Source organism: Corapipo altera, unplaced genomic scaffold (assembly GCF_003945725.1).
Source record: "Corapipo altera isolate COAL_440 unplaced genomic scaffold, ASM394572v1 1, whole genome shotgun sequence".
Lineage (NCBI taxonomy): Eukaryota > Metazoa > Chordata > Aves > Passeriformes > Pipridae > Corapipo > Corapipo altera.
The window spans coordinates 11,404,741-11,427,188 of NW_020884873.1; the positions used below are offsets into that span (position 1 = coordinate 11,404,741).

The 22,448-nt window shown below is 38.1% G+C and overlaps 1 protein-coding gene across 4 annotated transcripts in view; it reads left to right on the top strand.

Annotated features, from left to right (window-relative positions):
• Positions 1-22,448, top strand: part of MYBPC1 (myosin binding protein C, slow type) — a 91,026-nt gene that overhangs the window by 37,294 nt on the left and 31,284 nt on the right. For all 4 annotated transcript variants that reach the window (XR_003531120.1, XM_027664675.1, XM_027664663.1 and 1 more), the window contains 13 exons: positions 95-151; positions 3,682-3,848; positions 5,785-5,917; positions 7,521-7,645; positions 8,697-8,802; positions 9,102-9,268; positions 10,608-10,770; positions 12,026-12,132; positions 13,363-13,496; positions 14,626-14,782; positions 15,425-15,529; positions 16,195-16,383; positions 17,752-17,886. Coding sequence is in view for 3 of the 4 variants with exons in the window: in XM_027664675.1 (XP_027520476.1) it covers positions 95-151; positions 3,682-3,848; positions 5,785-5,917; positions 7,521-7,645; positions 8,697-8,802; positions 9,102-9,268; positions 10,608-10,770; positions 12,026-12,132; positions 13,363-13,496; positions 14,626-14,782; positions 15,425-15,529; positions 16,195-16,383; positions 17,752-17,886 (1,745 nt within the window). In the remaining variant the exon portion in view is untranslated. The remainder of the gene's footprint in view (positions 1-94; positions 152-3,681; positions 3,849-5,784; positions 5,918-7,520; positions 7,646-8,696; positions 8,803-9,101; positions 9,269-10,607; positions 10,771-12,025; positions 12,133-13,362; positions 13,497-14,625; positions 14,783-15,424; positions 15,530-16,194; positions 16,384-17,751; positions 17,887-22,448) is intronic.

Below are 22,448 nucleotides of genomic sequence, written 5' to 3' on the forward strand. Positions count from 1 at the left end.
TTGAGTATATGAGATCTGTAGATTGTTTCCAATGTGTGTTGTCTAAGTCTTCCTGTATTAAACAAAGATTTGATCTTTTTTCTATTAATAACAGCGGTGAAGGACAAGAGGATGCAGGAGAACTTGACTTTAGTGGTCTCCTGAAACGTAGGTGAGAACCAAGTGATGCAGTGAGCAGGTGTGGATTGCAAACCATTAGGTTAGCACACAGAAAGAGTCAGCTGTAGCATTAATAACTTCTTAAGAATTTTCTGACCTTTCATTTTTTTAATGTTTCTAACTATTACTTTCATATTATAATATGCAAATATTCAGTTAATTTTACCTTTAAGTGTGCAGTAAAGAAACCTCAGATTTAAGTGCACTGGGAAAAAAAGTGAGCCACAACCTAAAGAGGCAAATAACATTTAATTCACTTGCTATTTATTTTGTGTTTGCATGGAAGGCGGAGTGGGAGGAAATTTCCTACACAGGGATGAGCAGTTCAGAAAATTGAGTCTGGTGCAAAAATAAAAAACTGCAAGGGTTAAATTTACATCTTTGGGTACATCTTAATTTGATTTTATAAGTATCCTGATATTAAAAATCATATATCATGTTTCCAAGCCATAAGCATTGGTATTATTTCTTTGGAGATTTAGTTTCAGTATGTGCACACAAATGCTCAATCATGTTTTATTCAACTTAATGTTTTGATGGAGAAAAAACTGGGCACTTGTTTCTCTGGTTTGCTTCGAAAATCTGGTGTTATGATAGCTGTATCTCTAGCTATTTCAGATCTTAATCCCACTTTAGAGTTTTACCAGGTTAAGACAAAATAGTTCATAATTTTTCAAAATTTATCGCAGAAATCCTATGTGCCATGGAAATCAATGGTAATTAACCACAGAGAACTGGAAAAGGAACTAAATCCTTTATCTCATCTACCACTTACTCTGAAAGAGGAAAACCCAATATGCAGTATTAATTACATTAGAAGTTCACAGCAGGCCCACTGGCTTTGAGGGTGAGGATAGCATTTAAGCAACTAAAGCAAACAGGAAAAGCTGAAGGTAAACGTGGACAGGGAAAGAATTACCCGAGCCAATTCCAATCCACCAGGTCTTTGGTTTTTTAATCTTCTCATCCCTAATTAGGATCTTCAGTTTGACTTTTTACATACTAATACAACTTACCATGCCAGTTCTCATGACTGCCTGTGGGGTAATTTATTAGCAACATGAGAGTTGCATGTAAGAGGTCTTGGTGTTTTTGTGGAAAGAGAAATGAGATTTAAGAGGCATTATCACTTCACTAACAAGTAACTCATATGTTTTGTAAGATAAATACCATATAGCCATATAAACATAGTATACTTATTGTGTGGTTAATGGATAAAGCAAATGTTTAGTTTTTAAACACCATTATTTGACATCAGTCAAATTGGTTCATCACCTCCTTGTTTCAGGCACTGAAATGCAACCTCACATTTCTGAGCTTAATTGAATGAAATTGTTAATTAAGCCACATTGTGGATATTAATATCCATGTGTGTGGATATTAACATCCATTATTATGAAGACAAATAGATGTTTTCATTCCAATTTTTTCAACAGGCAATGTTGGAGGTGCATTCCTTCTCTTTTGTACCAAAGTGCATCCCTGGGTTATATAACCAAGGAAGGACCTAGAACTTTTCACCTTTGGTGCATACTACTTGAAACATGTTTTTTTTTTTTAAAAAAAAACCTAAATGCATAGAATTGATATACTATTTTCTAATTTCATGCTGGTTGGCAGGCAGAAAACCCAGTTCTTATCTCAGTAAGCCACTCTATGATTGGTTATGCTTCATCAGTGCAATGCATCAGTAATGGCACAACATTCCAAAAGGCACAAGATCTCAAAAACACTCAAATATTTGGGTCCCCCTTTTTTTTTTTTTTAAAAAATGGACATCTTTCAACATAATGCACATTTTTAGGGTAAAGATCTGAAAGTGATCTTGTGAGGTCAGTCTGCTTAGAAAATACCAAGCACTGTTTTCCCCCTACCCTCAGCAGAAACTACTGAGGTCTAAGAACAAAGTGTCAAAATTTGTTCTCCAGTAACGCAAGAGGAAAATGAGCCTGGAATTATCGTTTCAAGCTGGTTGAAAATCAGGATTCTCTAACTGATCCTCATTCTCAACCACTGCCTGATTCAAAGGGGTACATTATCTCGATTCCCACAGAGATCACCTCTCCTTAGCACGGACAGGCATTGCATGGCTTGTGGCCAGGCCTGGGAGAGGAGAATGCACCCCATGGGGTGTGTCAGCTTTTATATACGTTTGCAAGCTGATCTCAACTTGCTGCCATGCAGAAGGAATCTCACTGAAATGCCAGTGTTTGCTGTACATAGTCACCCTCCAGAAAGCATGAGATAAAAGCAGATAAAAGTGACAGGAACAAAATATAAAATTATATACCTGAGGCTGTGTAACCATAATTCTAAGATAGCAATGAAAATATTTCGAAGACTGCTCAGGGAGAAGCTTTCTTCCTTTTTAAAATAACTCTGACGTATTATGAAAATTAAAAAACCTCATGGACTAAACAGCAAAGTGGTTTTCCATAGTTCCTCATCTAACAGGGTTTCTCAGGGATCCCTAGTGCTATTCCTGCATATGTCAAAGAAAATCCTCTGCCAGACTAAATAGAGTTCAACTCTAACAGTGTCTCACAGCAAAGCTCAGTCTTTTTTTATTTCTCAAAAGTTTATTTTCTCACTCTGTTCTAGACCAGCTAGATCAAATCAGAATGATGCTGGTCTGATCCTAGTGAATTTACAGGAAGAAAAATACAGATTTCTGCTCTAATTCCTGGATTGTCCTAGCAGTTAACTTTTTTGAGCTAAGCTTTAAGTCTGAAAAATTATCATCACTGTTCTCTCATTTAATGGTTGCCATTGTGAAAATAATCATACTTCTCTTTATTGGTTATCTTAGCCTGGAGTTGCAGATAGTAAACACAGTATTGAAACTTCTGTAAAGGTGATGCCTCACACAGGCCTCTGAAAACTTTTCCTGCTCTTAAGACTGAGATGCAGATCCGTCCTTCAAGTCCAAGCTGGTGTGGAAATGTCCACTTCCTATTCATATGACAACTTCAAGTAATGCTGAGGAGCACTGGTATAACTATAAACAGACACAGATTCCCCTGTATTCCAATGTCCTTTCATTGGTAACTCAAAGGAGCAGTTACAGGGACTCAGGGTTGAAAGCATTTTTACATAATTATGACATGTACAGATTAGACTCAGCTTTCAGAGGTGCCATCATAAATTGTAACTCAAGTTACTCAAGTTACAGAAGATAAAACTGACTTAAGTGGGATTAGCCTGTATGCTATTATAGTACTACATTTTTCAAACTATATATATTTTTTGAAGCAACAAAGCAATATAAAAATCCTCAGAACTTTGTATCAGAAAAGGCCAAATTAAAACTTATATCTAAATTCTCACTCGAAGAAGGATAAAGTCAGGCGTGAACGTCATTCTGAGCTATTCTACTCCCTCTGAGTGAAATAAAAAAATAAGATGGCAGCCTTCAAATTTTAGTCAAAACATTTCTAGCCTCACCATAGACTCAGCTTCACCTATTTTTATGGTGTGATAACCACTAACTCTTCACCTGTAATTTTATTTTGCTGATGTTAGGGAGGTTAAACAACAAGAGGAAGAACCTGAGGTAGACGTGTGGGATCTCCTGAAGAATGCGAATCCCAGCGAATATGAGAAGATTGCTTTTCAGTACGGTATCACTGACCTGAGAGGAATGTTAAAGCGCCTCAAGCGGATGCGCAGGGAGGTGAAGAAGAGTGCAGGTATGGATATGGGAGAATATTCTTATGCTCATTAGTCAAACATGACCATCTAACTTAAAAACCCAAATATGCTTCATTTCCACACAAGGGAACTTGCACACTACAACTCAAGCCTCATTACTGCAGAGAGTTAATCAGACAGTCGCTTTGTTCCACTGTGGATAGTATAAGCACCCTGCCACATTCAGTGCTTACCAAAAGCATCCTTCCCTCTCAGACAACATTAGTTCCATCTGGAGCAATGTCCCTCAGTTGTGTGGAAAGGTGTCATCTGATCAAATAATATGGAAATTAGACCTTGTGCTATCATCAATATCTTCTGCTCCAAATAGAGGTCACTGTAAACATGTTGTTTGCTCTTCATAGTTTCATTTTGCACTTAATCTACATTCCTTGGAAATCCCAGCAGTACTAAAAACCCTGCACTCTGCACTGGGTGGGGATATTCAGGCCTGTCTTTCACCATCTACCCTACTGAATACTATGAGTGGTGTAATTATATACAGAAATATAAATATGCGTTTCTATGTATGTATATATATGTGTGTGTGTATAAAATATATATGTATATGTCACATAATACATCTACACATACATATAAATACTACACACTGTCAATTATGTTGTTGTGGCTTCTGCTTGTTCCTGGACAGCATTTCAGAACTGGATGCAATATATACATTTGCTGTTTCACTGGATTCCTGGAGGAGTCCCTTGTGAAGAGGTGAAGTCCTCCACAAATCCAGCTGTAATTCAGCTTCCTGATACACCCTCTCTTCTTATCCATTACCTCACATCATAACGTGTTATGCTACTACACATTAGTTTTTATTTGTATTTTTCATTTGCTGGTATATTTGATTCAGGCCCCATTGAGCGAGAGAGGAATGGAGTCAATGGGCTTTGGCTGAGCCACTGGGGGAGTTTTTGTATCTGGTAAAGCTCTCTATGCATCCGGTAAAGCTGAAGCCAAAGGAAGCACCTCGTCTTCCCCCAGGAGTCTGGAGCAGAGGGGAGGGTCAGTGGGTCTGGAGGCTGGAGCAGGAATTGTGTGGCTTGGGAGGAAGAGCTTCTCCCTACCCAGGTGCATCACATAGAGATGCCTGAATGTTTTCCTGGGAAAGAGGCATCTCTCAGCACCTGTGACCAGTCTGTCCAGCCCCTCTCCCCCATTCCCTTTTGAGTAGGATGGAGCTGCCAGCTAAAACAGGATTTTTTTCAGTGGACAGGGTTTTCCCTACAGGAGGGGCTCCAAATATTGGGGAAAATGCCTATAGTAGTGACAGGATGAGAGCAGGGCATTTTCCCCCTCATGCCACCTTTATTATAAATTGGAAACTTTTAAACTGCAAGAAGATACATAAAAAATCCTTTTCATATTTAATAACTCTACTCCTGTTGTGTTTGATACATTCTGTCTCCTGTAATCAAACATATGCATGATATAAACCTTAGCAGAAACTGGTTACTTAGCTGTGGGCAATTTGTTTGTAGTACCATTTAGTTATTTATTTTGGGCCCACAGATGTCTGCTCTCTGGGCCTGATTTTTGTGTCTGGCAATGTCAAAATGTTGATTCTAAAGTGTTTTGAAATATTTGAGTTGCATATGGCCTTACCTTGGCCACAACAACTTGGCCTACAGCAAGCTGTTAAAGCTACATCTACCCCACCCTATTCAGAATACAGTCACGCTGCAAAGTCATGAAGAGCTACTAGCCTGAACTTGGTCAGGATAATCAGATCTGCATAGCTTTGTACTTATTCTAGTGTTTCTAGAAAATAATCTGATTCTATGCAGACTAGTGTAAGAATTTAGAGTGATGCATAACATTGTGTGCATGTATTCTCACAGCTTTGATGAGATTTATGCAATGTCATTTCAGCATTCATTCTTCTTTTTCTGATCTCATTTTATAATAACACTTCCATAACAGCTTTTGCCAAAGGTCTCGATCCTGCATATCAGGTGGACAAAGGAGGTAAAGTAAGATTCATGGTGGAGCTTGCAGACCCAACAGTGGAACTCAAGTGGTATAAAAATGGCCAAGAAATACGACCAAGCGCAAAGTAAGTGATTTTATCATATGTAAGCAATAAAATGGACACACGTGTACTTCCTTGACAAGAGTGTTGCTTAGATCTCTCTCTTCGCTCAGCTTGCACCAATTTTATTCCTGAATTTCATTAGATGTGAAGACTATGCAAATGATGCTATATTGTTCATGACCCAGGAAAGTCCACTGCAGGCTAAATGTAGTGCAGATCGACTCCTTTGTCTCAAGAGATCCTCAAAAAATCATGGTGCCATTTCCTACTTAGTAGTTTTTTAAAAATCAGGAAGAACTGCGAGTAAATAAAGCACTGGTCCTCAGTCCTATGTCCAAGGGTGGACATAATCTTTCTGCAGTAATTGTGTGCTAAGAGGAGAGATGTTTGAGATCACATACACCTTGCTCATAAACCACCTGGCAAAAAGGGTGTGAGGTTTGTCTCATCTTCTACTACCCAGTTAACTTTAACACAAAGAAGTCACCAATGTTCTCTATCAGTCATGTGCAACAGGTCTAGTGTACCCAAGATTCTTCATCTGTAATCACCTCAATTGGTTTACTCTCTGACCTTACCTAGAAGAAGTGGTCTTTCAGGTGTAGACATTTGAGTACCTGTAGAGCAATGGCTGGAAGTTGAGTACAGTCCCTCCTGTGGGTGCAACCAGCTCTTACAACTGGTGCAGAAAACCCCATTCCACAGTCAGATACAGCTCAGAATGATGATGTGCATAACAATGTAATGCTCCTCAGACATTTCTCAGCAACACAAAATCCTAGGAACTTTTTCCCTCTGGTCCTGTGAAAAAAATTAGTAAATAACAACAGCCCTCTTTGACAGAAAGGGCAGATTTCCTTCATTCTCTTGATGCAAAAGTCAATGAAGGATTTTGATTAATCTTCATAATTGGCAAAAAAAAATGGATAATAAAGAGGGTACTGTTTCCTTAGCCCCTTTATCTGCCAAGAACAGTTCAGAACCGTTTTTCAGGCAGCTCTGTGGATACCTCTCCAGCAGAAGGGCCTGGGTTGAGTGCTCCAATGCATTTCTACCAGGCTGCTGAAGCAGCTGTCAGATGCTAATGAGCTTTGGTCATTACAAACCTGGAGCAGATCTAAACCAGTGACATAAAGGTGAAAGGCTCCATTACCAAAACCCCATATCCCATTACTGATATCTTGTGCCATCTGGCCTACCAACAATATTAACTTCTTAACTTTGGCTATTATTATACTTCACAAAAATGTTGGAATGAGTGATGGTGTCCTCTTACTAGTTATTTTCAGCTTTACTCATCTAGAGTTTCAGACTCTATTTGCCATCATTCCATGCCTGTTCCTTTTTTTTTTTTTTTTAATTTGTGTTTTTTTCATATCACCCAAGCTTGGGACTTTGGAACAAGCCAGAAGGAGCTCACTGTCACTCTACACCACAGCTCTTTCTGCTAGAAGTCTATGACAACACTGTTAAAACTTGGAATTTGCTTCCAAGGACAATTTTTCCAGTACTGTGCAAACTCCAGAATTTTTGCCTCTAATAACCCTTAAAGGACTTTCTATACAGAATGAAAGGGGCCCAGCAGTTTTGCTAACATATCTTTGCTGCATTCCTGTTCAAACAGATACATTTTTGAGCACAAAGGCAACCAGCGAATTTTATTCATCAACAACTGTTCGATGACAGATGATGCTCGCTATTACGTAACAGCTGGTGATGAGAAATGCTCCACAGAACTGTTTGTGAGAGGTAACTATGTCAGCCTGATGCTCTTTCACCTGCCGTAAACTGATGTGGCTCCTTTGGCTGCAACAGAAATTAACAGGGAGGATCTGGTTCAGTATATTTTTGTATTTGTATCAGCAGCCCTTAGGATTATTCTGTATTTCTGTGATCCCTGGACATTTTGTTTTTCCTCATCCTGTGTTCAGTAACTTAGTGAAAACCCTGAAATAGGGATATGGCTGATTTTATACTGTGCATTGGGATCTAGTGGGGCTTGTGGAGTTCTTATGAGTTTTAAGCCATTTTGGAGACTTGTGTGTCATAACATTTCCCTAACACCACACTTAGGTACCTGAGGACTTTGATACTATTAGTCCAACTAGTGTGTTTGAAGTACTCTTAGATCAGGCTTTCCAGTAGTTAGTTTTCATTCTGCCTGCACTAATTTAAGGGAAGACTCTATCAAAAATTATGAATGGGTGGCCATATCTTCACTCTCTTTGCTCCCATGGTGTTGATTACTCACATGTGTACAACAAAACAAACAGAAAAATTCAGTGAGAGAAAAAAAAATCATATAATGTTTCAAAAATCATTTTAAAATAATGGAGTCTATTGCACCTATAAGCAGCATAGGAAAACTGTTGTACAGTCTCTCACTATTAAATAAACTTGACTTATGACATCAGGAATGGATTAAACCAATAAGGTCACCATGATATTCAATCAGGTCATCTTATTGTGCAAAATGGGCTATAGGACCTAATAAAAACCCAGTTTTATGAGAGCGATCTGTGGGAGGCAAGAGGGGAATGTCAGCTTCTCATGTCAAGCTGCCTGGACAAACTGTTAACAAAATGGGATGTAAGGCAGGCATTAATATGAACAAATATTTTTTTTTTTATTTAGCACATTCCCTACTATCATCTTAATGAGCAACCACTTTTCTGATCTAAGACAGAAAGAGCTGCCTTGATACTCATATTAAAATTTTAAAGTAGTATCACCTTTAGGAAATCTCTCTCACTTAGTTTTCCCTCTCAAATCATAAATACGTAACTTAATCTTTCCAAAGATCCTCCAATTTTGGTGACCAAAGGCCTGGAGGATACCAGTACCTACGTTGGTGAACGAGTAGAACTGAGCTGTGAAGTATCTGAGGACGATGCAAATGTGAAATGGTAAGCCACACCTTGTGTTTTCCTTGAGAATAAAACACAGACAATTTTAATTGTGGGCAAAAATGTGGGCAGCTTTTTCTATACCAGTAAACCTGAAAATTGTCAAGAAAATCTCAATAAAACATTATTCAAAAATGTAGCAACAGCAAAAAGATCCTTATACATTCATGGATGCATTTGTTTACCTTTTTCTAGTGCCTTAGAGTCTTGTAAAGTCTTCTCTGGCAGTTTCAGTCTATGGAAGTCTTGTTTGTACAGGACTTCTATTGGAAAATGAATAATTCTTTGTTTTTCCATAGGTTTAGGAATGGCGTAGAACTTACCAATGATCCTAAATCTCGGTATCGAATCAAGGTTGAGGGTAAAAAACACACTTTGATCATAGAGGAAGCTGCAAAAAATGACACTGCAACTTACTCAGTTATGACAACTGGAGGGCAATCAGAAGCCAAGCTTGCAGTTGACTGTGAGTATCATCCATCTTGCTCTTGAATTCATATATCACAGTTTGCTGGCATACAGAAATAAATATTTTGCTTACCTTTCCCTGGGGGTTTAAAGAGAGACTTAACCTTCACACCAATTTCTTTTCTGCTAATTTCCAGAACAGTGACTTCCCTTTAAACACTGTTTGCAGTAACAGACAATGGACTAGTTCTGCTTACTATCACTCCATTAAGGTGGAAAACAAAGCAATCCATCCAAAGATACAATAGGTCAACAAAGTGAAATTTGCAAGGAAAGTATATTCTTTTCCTGAATCCTTTCAGGTTTTCACAGGAAAGCCAAACCTAGGCACAAACACATGACTATGTAGCCTCCTCAGCTTTGTGCAATATCTCTTTAGAATATCTGTGTTTTTTAACAAAATGTATCTATCTGTCCTCTAAAGTTATCACGCATTATGCATGAATTTACACTTTTTTTTTTTTAATACTCATGCTGCTTTTGACTATTTTGTACAAATTGGCATCCTAACAAATTCATGCTATTTTATTATCAAGTTGGAAATTATCCTCCAGGGCTACTGAGCTCCATCACCTTTCCTTTCTGCAGCTTCTTCTGAGGAATTTCCAACTGTCGTTCTACAAAACACTGCCTTTCCCATGGCTCTTTTTCTATGCCAGATTATAGCCAGGGATATTTATTGCATACAGACTGAATGTTCACCCTGGACTCTGCTCTGCAGCATCAAACCTTCCAGAAAGTGGAAGTGTGCTAGAGTACCAGTTCTCAAACTCAAGTTTTACAAAAGCCAGTAATATCTGTGGGCGTTCATAGAGTGAGTTAAGGCACTTCAGCAAACATGAGAGCAAGTAGTATATGAAATTAAGCTTACTGGCCAGTCAGCCTTTGCCACAGGCTTGATCGCAGCTTGATCATAGGGAAGGTGGGCTGTAATTCCTTCTAGTGCATAGATCTGGGGACCCGGGTTATTCACTTCTTGAAAATTCCTTACAGGTCTGGGGGATAGAAACACCCTTCCTCCAGCACCCAAACATCAGAGAGGGGACAGCATGCAAATTATACTCCTGGGCTTAGTTGTTCTGCTGGCAACATCCACAGAGTTTCTTTCCCCAGTCAGGGTATTTTGGATCATCTTTTCTAAAGCATCAGACTACATGAAGAGAGTTAATTTATGGTGCTTACATGTTCATATTATCGGTATTTCAACTTGAGAACTTTATTATTGGAGACATTTTTCTGTTTTGAAGTCTGTTGTGCTGGCTAGCATAAGCTCTGTGACAAAATCAGGAGCTGCTGCTTGTTATCACCATTAATATCTCTGCTTCTGTTTTCCTAAGTGAGACCACTGAAGATATCACTTGCACTGGAAGATCAGACTGTGATGCTTGGACAGGAAATCCACCTAAAGTGTGAGATATCTGAGAACGTGGAAGGGAAATGGTACAAAAATGGACAGCTGATTGAAGCTAGTGACCGTGTAAAGCTTTATCACAAAGGAAGGTAAGCCTGTTGTGTATTGATTTGGCTTTTGATGGAATGACACTGTAGAGATAAGCCAATATGTCAGTTATTTCACTGAAAATTATTTGCTAATCAAGCTAACCTCTGTCCCTCAAAACATATATTTTTATCATCTTAAAAGCCGTGTCTCCTTTCTTCTTTTAATCTTGGGTATTCTGGCCGTGGAGGAAAATAATCAAGTCCTTGATCCATCTAAGTTCAAGCTATTAATTTTTCTTGGCATTGCTGTTGCTGTTAGCATGGGATATTAAGTAGTAAAGTAAAATAACTGTTAGACACTATTAAGAATACATAGCTTTTAAATGCCTCTTTTTCTCATAGCTCCTTTATATGCCCTGAATGGGCATACTCTGCCCATTCAAAGTTTATGGAAATGTCAAGTTTCTTTGCTTTTATAAGCTGTCCTTTTTCATGTGACGTAAGAAACCACAAACAACAAACAAACCTCAAAACCGCCAAAGCAGGTCCTACCTTTAACTACACATCCTTCACCATTCATACAGCTGTGAACTGCCCTTTTGAAGGCACTCCTAAACCGGCTTTGAAATGTTTGCATCAACTCCCTAACAATCCCTAAGTAGCAGTAATTGTCAAGTGCCAGCTGTGCAATGGCCTCTTGGATTGACATAAGGTGAAGGAGCTCACCACAAGTCATGTAGGCCCATAGTGTGAGGTGAAGGAAAGGGGAGCAGGGAGGACAAAGAGTGGAGTCCTACCTTGAACAAAGATAAGCCACAGCAGGTCACAGGAGAACAAAAATATCATCAGCTGGAAGACACAGTTAGACAGCAAGAGCAGCATATGATTTGTTCACTCATTTTTTATTCTGGCAAACAAACAGTAAATTTGCCAAAAAATGGTTCAACAGAAGTCAGACTATTCCCACAATGGGATCACCTACAGATTTCTTCTTGAACAACCAAACTACAATCTAATGGCAGCAGCACAGAATCACTGTGTCAAAGGTATTACACTCCTATATTTTTCTAGTTCTCTGTTCAAACAAACAATATTAGAATTGGTTACATTATCTGGTGGTTGTCTCAAAAACATTTTGTATAAGTCATGCAATATTTAATCAGCTAAAATACCAGTAAGTGACCATAAAAGGATTTTTAGTCGGTAATTTGGTACACTTGCACAGATCACCTAAACTTTTCAAAGATTTTTCCTTATAGATTCAGGCAGTCTTCAGAAATAATTTATGTTGATTTCTTTTTCAATTTTTTTACAGAATTCACAGATTTGTTATACCAGCTTCTGCTGTTGATGATGAGGGTGAATACATGTTTGTACCAGATGCCTATAATATTAATATTCCATGCAAAGTACATATTGTGGGTAAGTATATTGAACTTATATATAACCTCTCTTTCTCTGAACTTTGGAAATTAAAAGCAGCATGAAATATCCTTGATTACAATCACTTAGTATCCTCTGAGCAGGCATCTACCAGAGAAAACAGACGTGCTGCTTTGGCAAAGTGCAAGTGAGTTGGTTGGAGAGTTCTTTTCCTGTCCTCAGGACCTGCTCATAGTTTACACACTGGAGGGAGCTGAAGGCTTCTTGATGTTGAATTACTGAATTAAACCACTATTAAAAGTTTGTGTAAAATACCTGTTGCTATTCAATTCTCAAATATATTGTTTTGTCTTTGACGAACTGTCTCACTAACATTGCAAAATATTATTTACTTCGGTAAAAGATTAGTAGAATAAGCACATATTTACCTATTCACTGAATACATTAAATGCTATCTAAATGGAAAAAAGTTTCCAGCCAGCTTTCATTCATTCAGTAAAACAGACGGCTTATTAATGATCCCAGTCCTTCAAACAAAAATAAAACAAGGCATTGACTCTTCCCACAAAAATACTTTACCAGCTTCTAATTGCAACCAGCAACTTGGAAGTCAAAAGGAGAGCAATATAAATGACCAAAGTTTTAGAAAACATGTTCTTTAATTGAAGCTGAAAGAAGTGGGATTTCTGTGTTAGAATAAGTATTGCTAAAATTTAGAGAGAATGAAAAGGGAAGTGGTACTAGAGGGGAACACCCACCGCTACATTTGCAACATGTTAAAAAAATTTGTAAGAGGGTATTCATCAGTTGTTCTCCATACACATGAGGTACAATAAGAGTGATAATTTCATTTTCAGGAAAGGATATGGGTTAAGAAAACTTTATAACTGTAAGAATAGTGAAGTCTGAAGCATGGTAAAAGCGTGGTAAAAAGCCTGCAATGGAAATTCTCAAGAGCCACTTAGAGAAAATCTTTCTCAGAAGTTACCTGAATATGCATAATTCTGCTGCAGGAAAATATTTTTTTTTCTATATGGTCTTACTATTCCAAAATCTCTATGGTTCCATGATTTCTTTTTCATCAGATAACTATTTTCTTAAATAGAGTTTCTTCACAATTTTTTTTCCAAACAAAAATTCAGTTGCCTAGAAAAACCAGGAAAATGTGAAACACAGAGCATGTTTCTTTATGTTGGAGACCTATGTCAGGTCACTGAACTCTCAAAGCAGCAGCTGAATGACAGATTTGGACAATCTCTCCTTTTTCAGATCCTCCTAAACTTCACCTGGATGGTCTTGGGGAAAATAACACTGTTACAGTAGTGGCAGGAAGCAAACTACGACTTGAGATCCCTATCACTGGTGAACCAACTCCAAAAGTCGTGTGGAGTAGAGGTGACAAGGTATATTGTCATCATACACATTTCTTTAGCTCAACAAAGAGCCTTTTTCTTCAAAAAATAACCTTTAGCCTCGTGATTACATTGATTTTATCAGAAAAAAATAAGGGGAAGATGCCCTTTATCTAAAAACTCTCCTCGCTCAAGGATAAAATAGATAAATATTATTTAGTATTTTTTAAGTCTTTTTAAGGAAAGGCTGAAATTAATGAATGAAAAAATATGGGTTTTCTATAAATAAATAGTAAAGGAGAAGGACATATGAGATGCAGAAAAAACCTAGAAAAAAAATCTACCAAATGGCTACTTCTTCTATACATACTGCCCAGAATGGCTGCCAGGTTTTGACAGGAAGCCATGATATGTTCTGGTTTTGGAAAATGAATGACAAATTCTAATGGAGTGTCAAGTCTCAAATGAAACAATAGGCTGGGCAATTGGCATCTTGCATCTGGTGTCTTAATGCAAAACTTTTGCACAGATCAATCCCTGTCTGTGTAAATACAAAAAAAGTCACTTTTAACATACAAATTTTCATTGTAGTATGTGGAAGCTGGAACATGTTATTACTACTACATTCAACAGACCTGTCTGGTCAAATCTGTGACAACTATTTTTCAAATATTAATTTGAAAATTAATTGTGGTGTCCAAATAGGGAATTATTATAAGAGAGCTCCTACTCCAAAATATCTGACAGCATTTGAAATCTGTGAGGACAGACTACTGATCATTACAATCACTCTGACCTTTAAAGTGAATTAATTAAATTTTTATTTCACTTTTGGAAGAATCCACTATTCTTTTTCCATCAAATTAATGTCAGATGGTGTTAAAAAAGTGTGTTCTTGCTCACAGGACAAGTAAGCCTAGTGCCTCATCCTTTATAGTGCAATGGCTGAAGTGAGTACTAAACAGTTACCACGTTGTACTTATTTTTACTTATTTTAGTTATTTTGTCATTTTTGTCATCATTAGGTGACTAAAATTCTGAATTTTACTGTGGTTTTTCTTACAGTTGCTTTAAGAATTTTTCTGAACTGTACTGCATTACTTTTGCATTTTGATTTTTGAGTCTTTTATTCTCAAATATAGAAAACATGCCTTTTCCCTCTGTTTACCTTGATTGCCAGGGGATCACGGACAGCGGAAGAATACGGGCAGAAACATATCCAGACAGCAGCTGCCTGGTCATTGATACAGCTGAGAGGGAAGATTCAGGTCCTTTCAGAATAACTTTAAAGAATGAGGCTGGAGAGGACACAGCTCTAATCAACATCAAAGTGGTTGGTAAGTCATGTGGAACTGTGCATATGAGCCATGTCTTTTATCACAGCCACTGTCAATAAATGTTCCTTGAAGACCCACACTTTTATGCACTCCAACAGGAGACAAATTCTCCTTCTCCTATCTGAAGGTTCTCTTCTGTAGATGCTGTCCTCCCTAGCTACCAAACTGTTACAGATTCTCAGAAAACTTCCATTTACCTCTTTGTCTCCACTGTCAGGTGAGGAATTGAGATGTAAGGGTACTAAAGCTCAGTGTTACTGAAGGACACAGGAGCTTGGCAAGGGATTTAAGTAGGAGTTAATTATCACTCTGCTGTCATGTCAGGCTGCAGGGACCAAACTTCTGTAAGTTCCCTCAGGCTGCCCTTATCTCTTTGCTCTCCATTCTCCCTGTGGCTGTGGGTTCTGTCTTACCACATGTCCTCAAGTGCCTCTCAAGTGTCTTGACTGTGATGAAGAACTTGGCACTTATCCATTCCCAAACACCAGACAGGATTCACAAACTTTCTTTTTCTCTCTCTTCATTAGGAATTCCTGTTGCACATCAAAAACTATTCATATTTGTTTCTTAATTTACATTTTTAATTCAAACTATGCAGTAAGAAGAAGATTTTTTAAAATAATATTACTTTGTTTACAACAGATGTCCCTGATCCTCCTCAGGCACCAAATGTGACTGAGGTGGGTGAAGACTGGTGTATTATGACCTGGGAACCTCCAGCAAATGATGGTGGATCACCCATCTTAGGTACTTTTTTTTTTTGTGTGTGTGTGTGGTCATGTTCTAATATAGACAAAAAAAACAAACCCCAAATAATGGATGCAATAGGATCAAAGTTTAGCTCAGGCCCTGAAGGGTTGCACTGGGAGTATTCAGTTGCGACCTTCTCTTTGACTTTATCAGCAATTTGTTTCTGACTTTATCAGAAATTTTGACTTTATCAGAAATGAGTTGAGTTTTGTCATTTTGTATGTTGCCACACTATCGAGCTCCCTACTTGAAAGACAACCTCCTATAAAACAAAACTTGGAACTGTTATTAGCCTGTTTGAATGTTAGAAAGAATTTCAGAGAGAATTTACTGAGTAAATTGGAATATCTTCTAATACACTGTATCAAGAGGAAAGGCCCAGAGGTCAGTGGACTCAGGTTCTTTTCACTCTGAACTAAACACAGCAGTGTGGTATGTGAAGTCCAAAAAATGCTCATATGTGGCCATGAAAGCAAAGCAGGTGACTGTCAGATAGCTTGCAATTAGCAAAATCTAGCAATTATCCCTAAATCACTCTGAGGCTAGAAGGGGATATGGAGGTGTATCCAGAAAAAAATGCCATTGGGAAGTCAAAAACCAGACCCTTCACGATTGACCTTTATGCCATCACTTACTATAATAAAATTTTGTTTGGTCAATAGGATATTTCATTGAGAGGAAAAAGAAACAAAGTTCCAGGTGGATGAGGCTGAATTTTGAACTGTGTAAAGAAACAACTTTTGAGCCAAAGAAGATGATTGAAGGTGTTGCTTACGAGGTCCGTGTATTTGCTGTTAATGCAATAGGCATGTCCAAACCAAGTATGCCTTCGAAGTCTTTTGTTCCTTTAGGTAAGTAATAAAGAGCACAGAGACAGGCATGCATTTAGAACACAATTATTAGTACATTATTATGGTCCTCTAATTATATAACCGTAGTTCTTGTGGCATTTGTGTTGCTCAGGACCTGTCTTTATGAGGTGCTTCATAAAGTACATGTCTATCCCTGGAACTACAGTCTTTTATAAACAAGAGACAAGCACGCATAGATAGAAGAACGGTGCACTAAAATAAACCAATGTTACTATAGGTGATCCTGATATGGTCAGTACTGCAGTCAGTGTGTTTTAAGGACCAGAACTAATAGTTCCACATTTTTGTGTATCTTAAACACATCCTGAATCAATAGAGTCAAACTATTGCCAGTCAAACTGGCAATTTCGAGAATAGGTAAAGACGATGAATCACAGGCAATCGCTGGCTTTTGGCCAAAAATGGGCAGGAAAAATGAGAAGTCTAAAGATCGCTATTTGCAGGCTGCACTGTATGAAAATGAGGCTTTCTTTCACATTCCACTACTTAGGTTTTGCTACACAGTAGCTTGCCATTTTAAAATGTACAGGTAGTCACAAATAATTCATACATTTCCATTTTTAAAAAATCAAAGGTCATAAAGGTAGAAACCCATGGGAAAAAAATTTGCCTAATTTTGCAACTAATCACAGGATAAGATATATTTGAATAGTCCCTAATTTCACTCTATGCCTCATGGATTCCCCATTAGCTTAAGCAGGGACTTTTTTCCCAGAAAGGAATCACATATTTTTAATATCCTTTTGCAGACAATCCAGATTTATACTATTCTAAATGTCATCTTAGTGCTTTTTATTAATGTAACAGCTAGAAGGCCTTGTCATTCACCTAGTGACAGACAATTCCGTTGCCTCTTCCTATAAAGAAGCAGATTTTCAAACTATTGTGACAACCACAAGTCCCTGTAAAAGAGTGGTGTCTTGTTCTATAGGCCAGGAAAGGTTCCCACCTTGCTCAGCAGCATGCCCAGAATGAAGAGGAGAGGGAAGAAGGTGGCTGTTACTGCTACAGCAAGCTCCCTTCTCAACAGAAAATACCTGCTATGGTAGAATACACTGCTCCAAACTTCTCTGCTCCACCTTCCACAGGATTTTGTCCTTCTCTCACCTCAGCAGGAGGAATTTATCTCTGGCTTAGGCTGTGAGCAGATATGGGATGAGGTAGCTGCTTCTCCTCACGTGGTCCTAGTTGAAAGAAAGCTGTGCCAGGGATGATTTGAAATCATCCTGGTACGCAGGATTTAGCCCGTCACCTGCGATGCTAAATTGGAGGAATACAAACCATAAGTGTAAACCTTTAATTTGTAACACAGTTTTCTGCCTTCTCCCTGCTGCTTGCTTGCTTCAGCTGTTACCAGCCCACCGACTCTCCTGGCAGTGGATGGAGTGACTGACACCTCGGTGACAATGAAGTGGAGGCCGCCCGACCAGATCGGAGCGGCAGGGTTAGACGGCTATGTTGTAGAGTACTGCTTTGAAGGAAGTAAGTGGGAACACCTGGGGTATGTTACTCATGGTGAAAGTAGGTGAGACTTTCTCCATTTTTTCTCTACGGGTATCAGGTGCTCTCACTGTAAGGCAGAGACTAATCAGTCAGAAAACCTCAAGCAGCAGGGTTTTGTTCAGGCTTCCTTTGGTTTGTATTCCAGATCCCACTCACTGATCGTAGTTCAACATATCTTATATTTGATCTGAAATCCAAATCAAAAGCCATATAATCTGTTGCAGTGTACCAAGTACCGTGTTAATAGCTATCCTCTTTTAGAAGCTAAGTGACAGTCAAGGCAGCAAAGAGCGGATGGATGCATGAATGTATAAAAAATAATGAGTGTGGTCCAAAATATGTTCAGGTGGGTTTTAGGGACAGGAAGTCCTCAGTGTGGTAATCCCTGTGTTGACATATCACTAATTGGCTACTTCAAGCACAAGTCTCCAACACTAAGAACAGACAGCCTCTCCTACAGTTTCCTGTAGGAGATGTAGACATGTAAACATGCAAAGTTTATGTCTAGATATTTAATTTCTCCAATGTTTCAGTGCAGTCTTATATGGGATCTTCAACTATGTCTGCCTAAGACAAAAGTTGATACAGAACTGAAGGAGACAGGTAAAGATACCAGAGATTGCATAAACATTTGAGAGTAGGGAAATACATTTTACAATTAATACGTTGTAAATATTGTCTTTGGTGATCAAGCAGCAGAAACTTAGTATTTTCTAGCAGATATTTTTCTGAACTGGCATCAAATGAAGTTTATTCTCAAAAAGTAAAATCCATCAGCACGTGGGTAAGTATAAAATAGCCTGGAGTGGTATGTGCAATACCCAGCCTCTGTGGGCCAACACCATCAACTGCAGCAACATTGTGGATTAATGGGACACAGTTATCTTCAGCTCCACTAGCTGCTGCTCTCAACTGTGCTGTAAATCAAGTTATCATTTACATAACTTTTTTCATGAAGCCATTTGTTACAATGAAGCCTTTTAATGAATGCAGTCCACAGCCTGGAGACAAGAGGTAGAGGACATTGTCATTCACACTGTCACGTTTCAGATTCAGACAACCCAGGAAAACAGTAGTTCATAAAAGTGGTCAGATCCCACAGGATAAGAGTACGCTCAGCTCTCTCTCAGGCAAGTGGGAGAGGGTGTGAAGAACAACCACTGGCTTTTCTCAGGAGCACTCAGCATCTTGTAGTATTTAGCTGAATATCTTTAAGGAGCAGAAACAGACTGCAAGAAGCTCAGAGACCTCGAGAAGAGCACCTGAAGGCAAACACAGCTGGAATGGTAGGAAGGGTTTTCCTAGTGTATTGGGAGGGAGCTGCGGGAACATCTCAGAACGAGTAAGCATGCAGTCTTCCATTAAGATGTAGTATTCCTATATTGTTTCCATTCACAGGCCAGATGTAGGGGAATATAAAGGGAATTGTCAATGTGAGGACTTCAGTGTATACTTTATATTCTGCTTTGTTTAGCACTGGTAGACTGGCAGGGAAAAGTTACAAGTGCTTGTAATATGCTACTGTCACAAACCCCTTGACATTACAGTATGTGATATCCAAATAAGGCGACAAGAGAGAATGAAAAATATAAATAAATTAATTCAAACTATGTCTGTCAGAGGAATCTTCCTAATCTATCTTTAAAGGACTGTTAGATAGAAGATCATTTTATACCTGTTGAATGGAACAAATTCTTTTACTTTTTTTTCAGATAGGCTTAAAACATACGAAGATACAACAAAATGGCAGTCATCTGCCATTTTATTGTAACCCACCTCAGTTAAAATACAATGGGTACAATGTATTTTACATAGTTTTCTGAGTGTTTTACGTATATCTATATATGCCTCCTATATATGCATATACATCTATATATACACAATTGACATTATGTATATATGTTATAAAAATGTTTAGGAAGAAGCAAGATAAGTAGAAAATACCAATTTTAAGTCATGTTATTGGATTATAAATTTTTCTCTCTCCATAAAGTCCTTTTTTCCTTTCTTGCAATATCTCAGTGCCTCCTTTTCTCAGTCTTTTTACTGCCTGTTCTGCCTCAAACTAATTTCTTCTGTAATGTTTAATAACTCTTTTTAATTTCAAGGTACTTTTTATGACTGTCTATATTCATTCTAATATTCTGTTCTCTTAGTTATCTGTTTGTAAACTCATTTGTCTTTACATTCTCCATTCTTTCATTGTTGTCACTGAAATACTTCTGAAGAGGGCTTTTTCGAGTCTTCCTTAGCATAGCAATCATTAGGAAAAATCACAAGCTGAAAAGAGAAAGACAAAAATTATATCATGATAATTCAAAAGAATAATGTATCGTGAACATTGGTTTGGCTTTGCAAAATTTGGTATTTCCCTTTAGTCTCAAGCTCATAACTTGATCACTGTGGTGGACTTTTGGACTTCCTTACTAGTTTTGACAGCTCTCTGTGTTTATTACTGAACTAGAGTCTCATCATGAGTATCTGGATCCAGCATTGCATAGGTGTGACTAACACAAATATAGAACTCCCCAGGTCCAGTTTTCAACGTCCAACTTGAACCTTTTGCTATGGTGATGTGGAGTAGACCAAATCTTGTTGATACTGGAGAAGTCAGTTACTAGTAAAGTATGTTGATGACTGGTTCTTGTGGGACATTTCAAGGGTTGCCTGATGAGCTTGGCCCTAGTGTTCTCTAGGACACTATGTTTATCTGCTTTTAACGGGCTATTGTACCTGCAGATGATCTGTTTTCATAGCTACTAAATAAGCACTTCAGAGAGTGTCTGTTGGCTGAGATCTTTCCCAGTGTACTCATCCAGGACCATGCACAGATACTAGAATAATATTTTATTATCCTGAAAATAGCCAACTCCAGGATTACAGGAAATCCAGGGCAGTGATAGCTTCGTCCAGGAAATAAAGCCTTAGGGTCTACATCATATCTGTCATCATCCATGGGTTTGGTCTTCTTTAATCTTCTGTGTTGCCTTTAGCTAAATGTGTTCTCTTCATCTGTTTCCTCAAGTTTTTTTTCAAGACATCCTTTTTTTTCTGTCTCTCTTACTCAGAATTTATCTCTGAATTTCTTATCTCTTCTATGATCTGTTTTCTTCTCCTTCTACACTTTCTCCTATCATCACTTTGTTTCATTTCTCTCTTCCAAATGTTCCTTTTGTTTCTTCATTTTCGTATTTCTAGGGCTGTGCTCAGGCCCAAAGAAAAATATACAAACTTATCTCCTCCTCTTCCTTTATCCTTTAGCTTTCCTGTGGGCATCACATGTAACTATGCTGTGATCTAGATGCCTTCTTCCCATCTCTTTTCTCCCTGCAGTCTCCCTAAATATGGGTCCTCTAAATCTTTAAAGCCCAGCATCTATCTTTGCATACTTACTAACAGGAATTGCTAACCACTGACAAAATGCTCCATCTATGTGAAAGTGGGTGTCTCTGATTAATTTTAAAGATGGATTCTCACAAGGTATATCGACAGATCTGTCTGAGGAATTGCTGGAGCCACCTTTTAACCTGGAAGGTACAGTATTCAACAAAGGATATAAATCTTCTTTAATAAAAGAAAAACTCTCTTCATAAAAGCAAAGATAAATTCCTGAGAGTGATTTTTAGGGGTAACAGTCTGCAGAATTTTCTGTAGTACATGTATAAGGGGAGGGGGAGGTTCTTGGGGAACAGTCATCGGTTGCAATCCTTTTCTACTAGAAGCCGAAAGAAGCAGCTTGAAGGAGAACTTTATTCCTAAAAGTAAGACACGCAGTTATGAAAAAATATCATAGCATTATACTTTGAATCTGCAGGGCTCTCTAGTTTATAACAGTTCTCTTGTCTTCTGTGCCCATTTTATAATGCTATCTTCATATTACATGGAAAGTATTGATCCTGACTTGCTAGCTCATAAACCTGGCTCCAATGTCCAGGTGCCAGCAGTGTTAGAGCAGCCTATGTTGGGACAACAGAGTGGATAAGAAAGTGTCATTTGTAATTGAAGCTCTTCTGAAAGACTGTACTGTTAGGATCACTCTGTGACTTACATGCAACTGCCTAGGGGTAGGATTAAAAATCCAAGGATGATGTAATTATGTGGATAATTCTGACACAGCCTTCCTTTTTTAAAGGCACAAGGAGAGATGGCATTTCATTGCAATATGTAAATATTCTGTGTTTCTCTTATTTCTCAGTTCTACTTTCAAGGCTACTCGTACCGGCTGAGATTAATTGCAAACCCCATTTCTCTCCAAGGAAGCTGTTAAAGAAATTATGAGTGCTTTTGGAAATATACTCTTTGTCCCCCTTGTTTTCTACCAGCTGAATTAGAAAACTAACCAGTTTTCTTTCTGCCGCAATTAAATTATAGACATATTCTAATAACATTTGTACCATTATATATAAATATATAATCATCAGGAACCCCTTAAGGTTTAAAACATTCTTCCTATGTATGAAAGTGAATCTATATTGTGTTACAGCATAATTAGAAAAACAAAACAGAATTATTCATTAGAATCTAATGTATCTATTACTGTT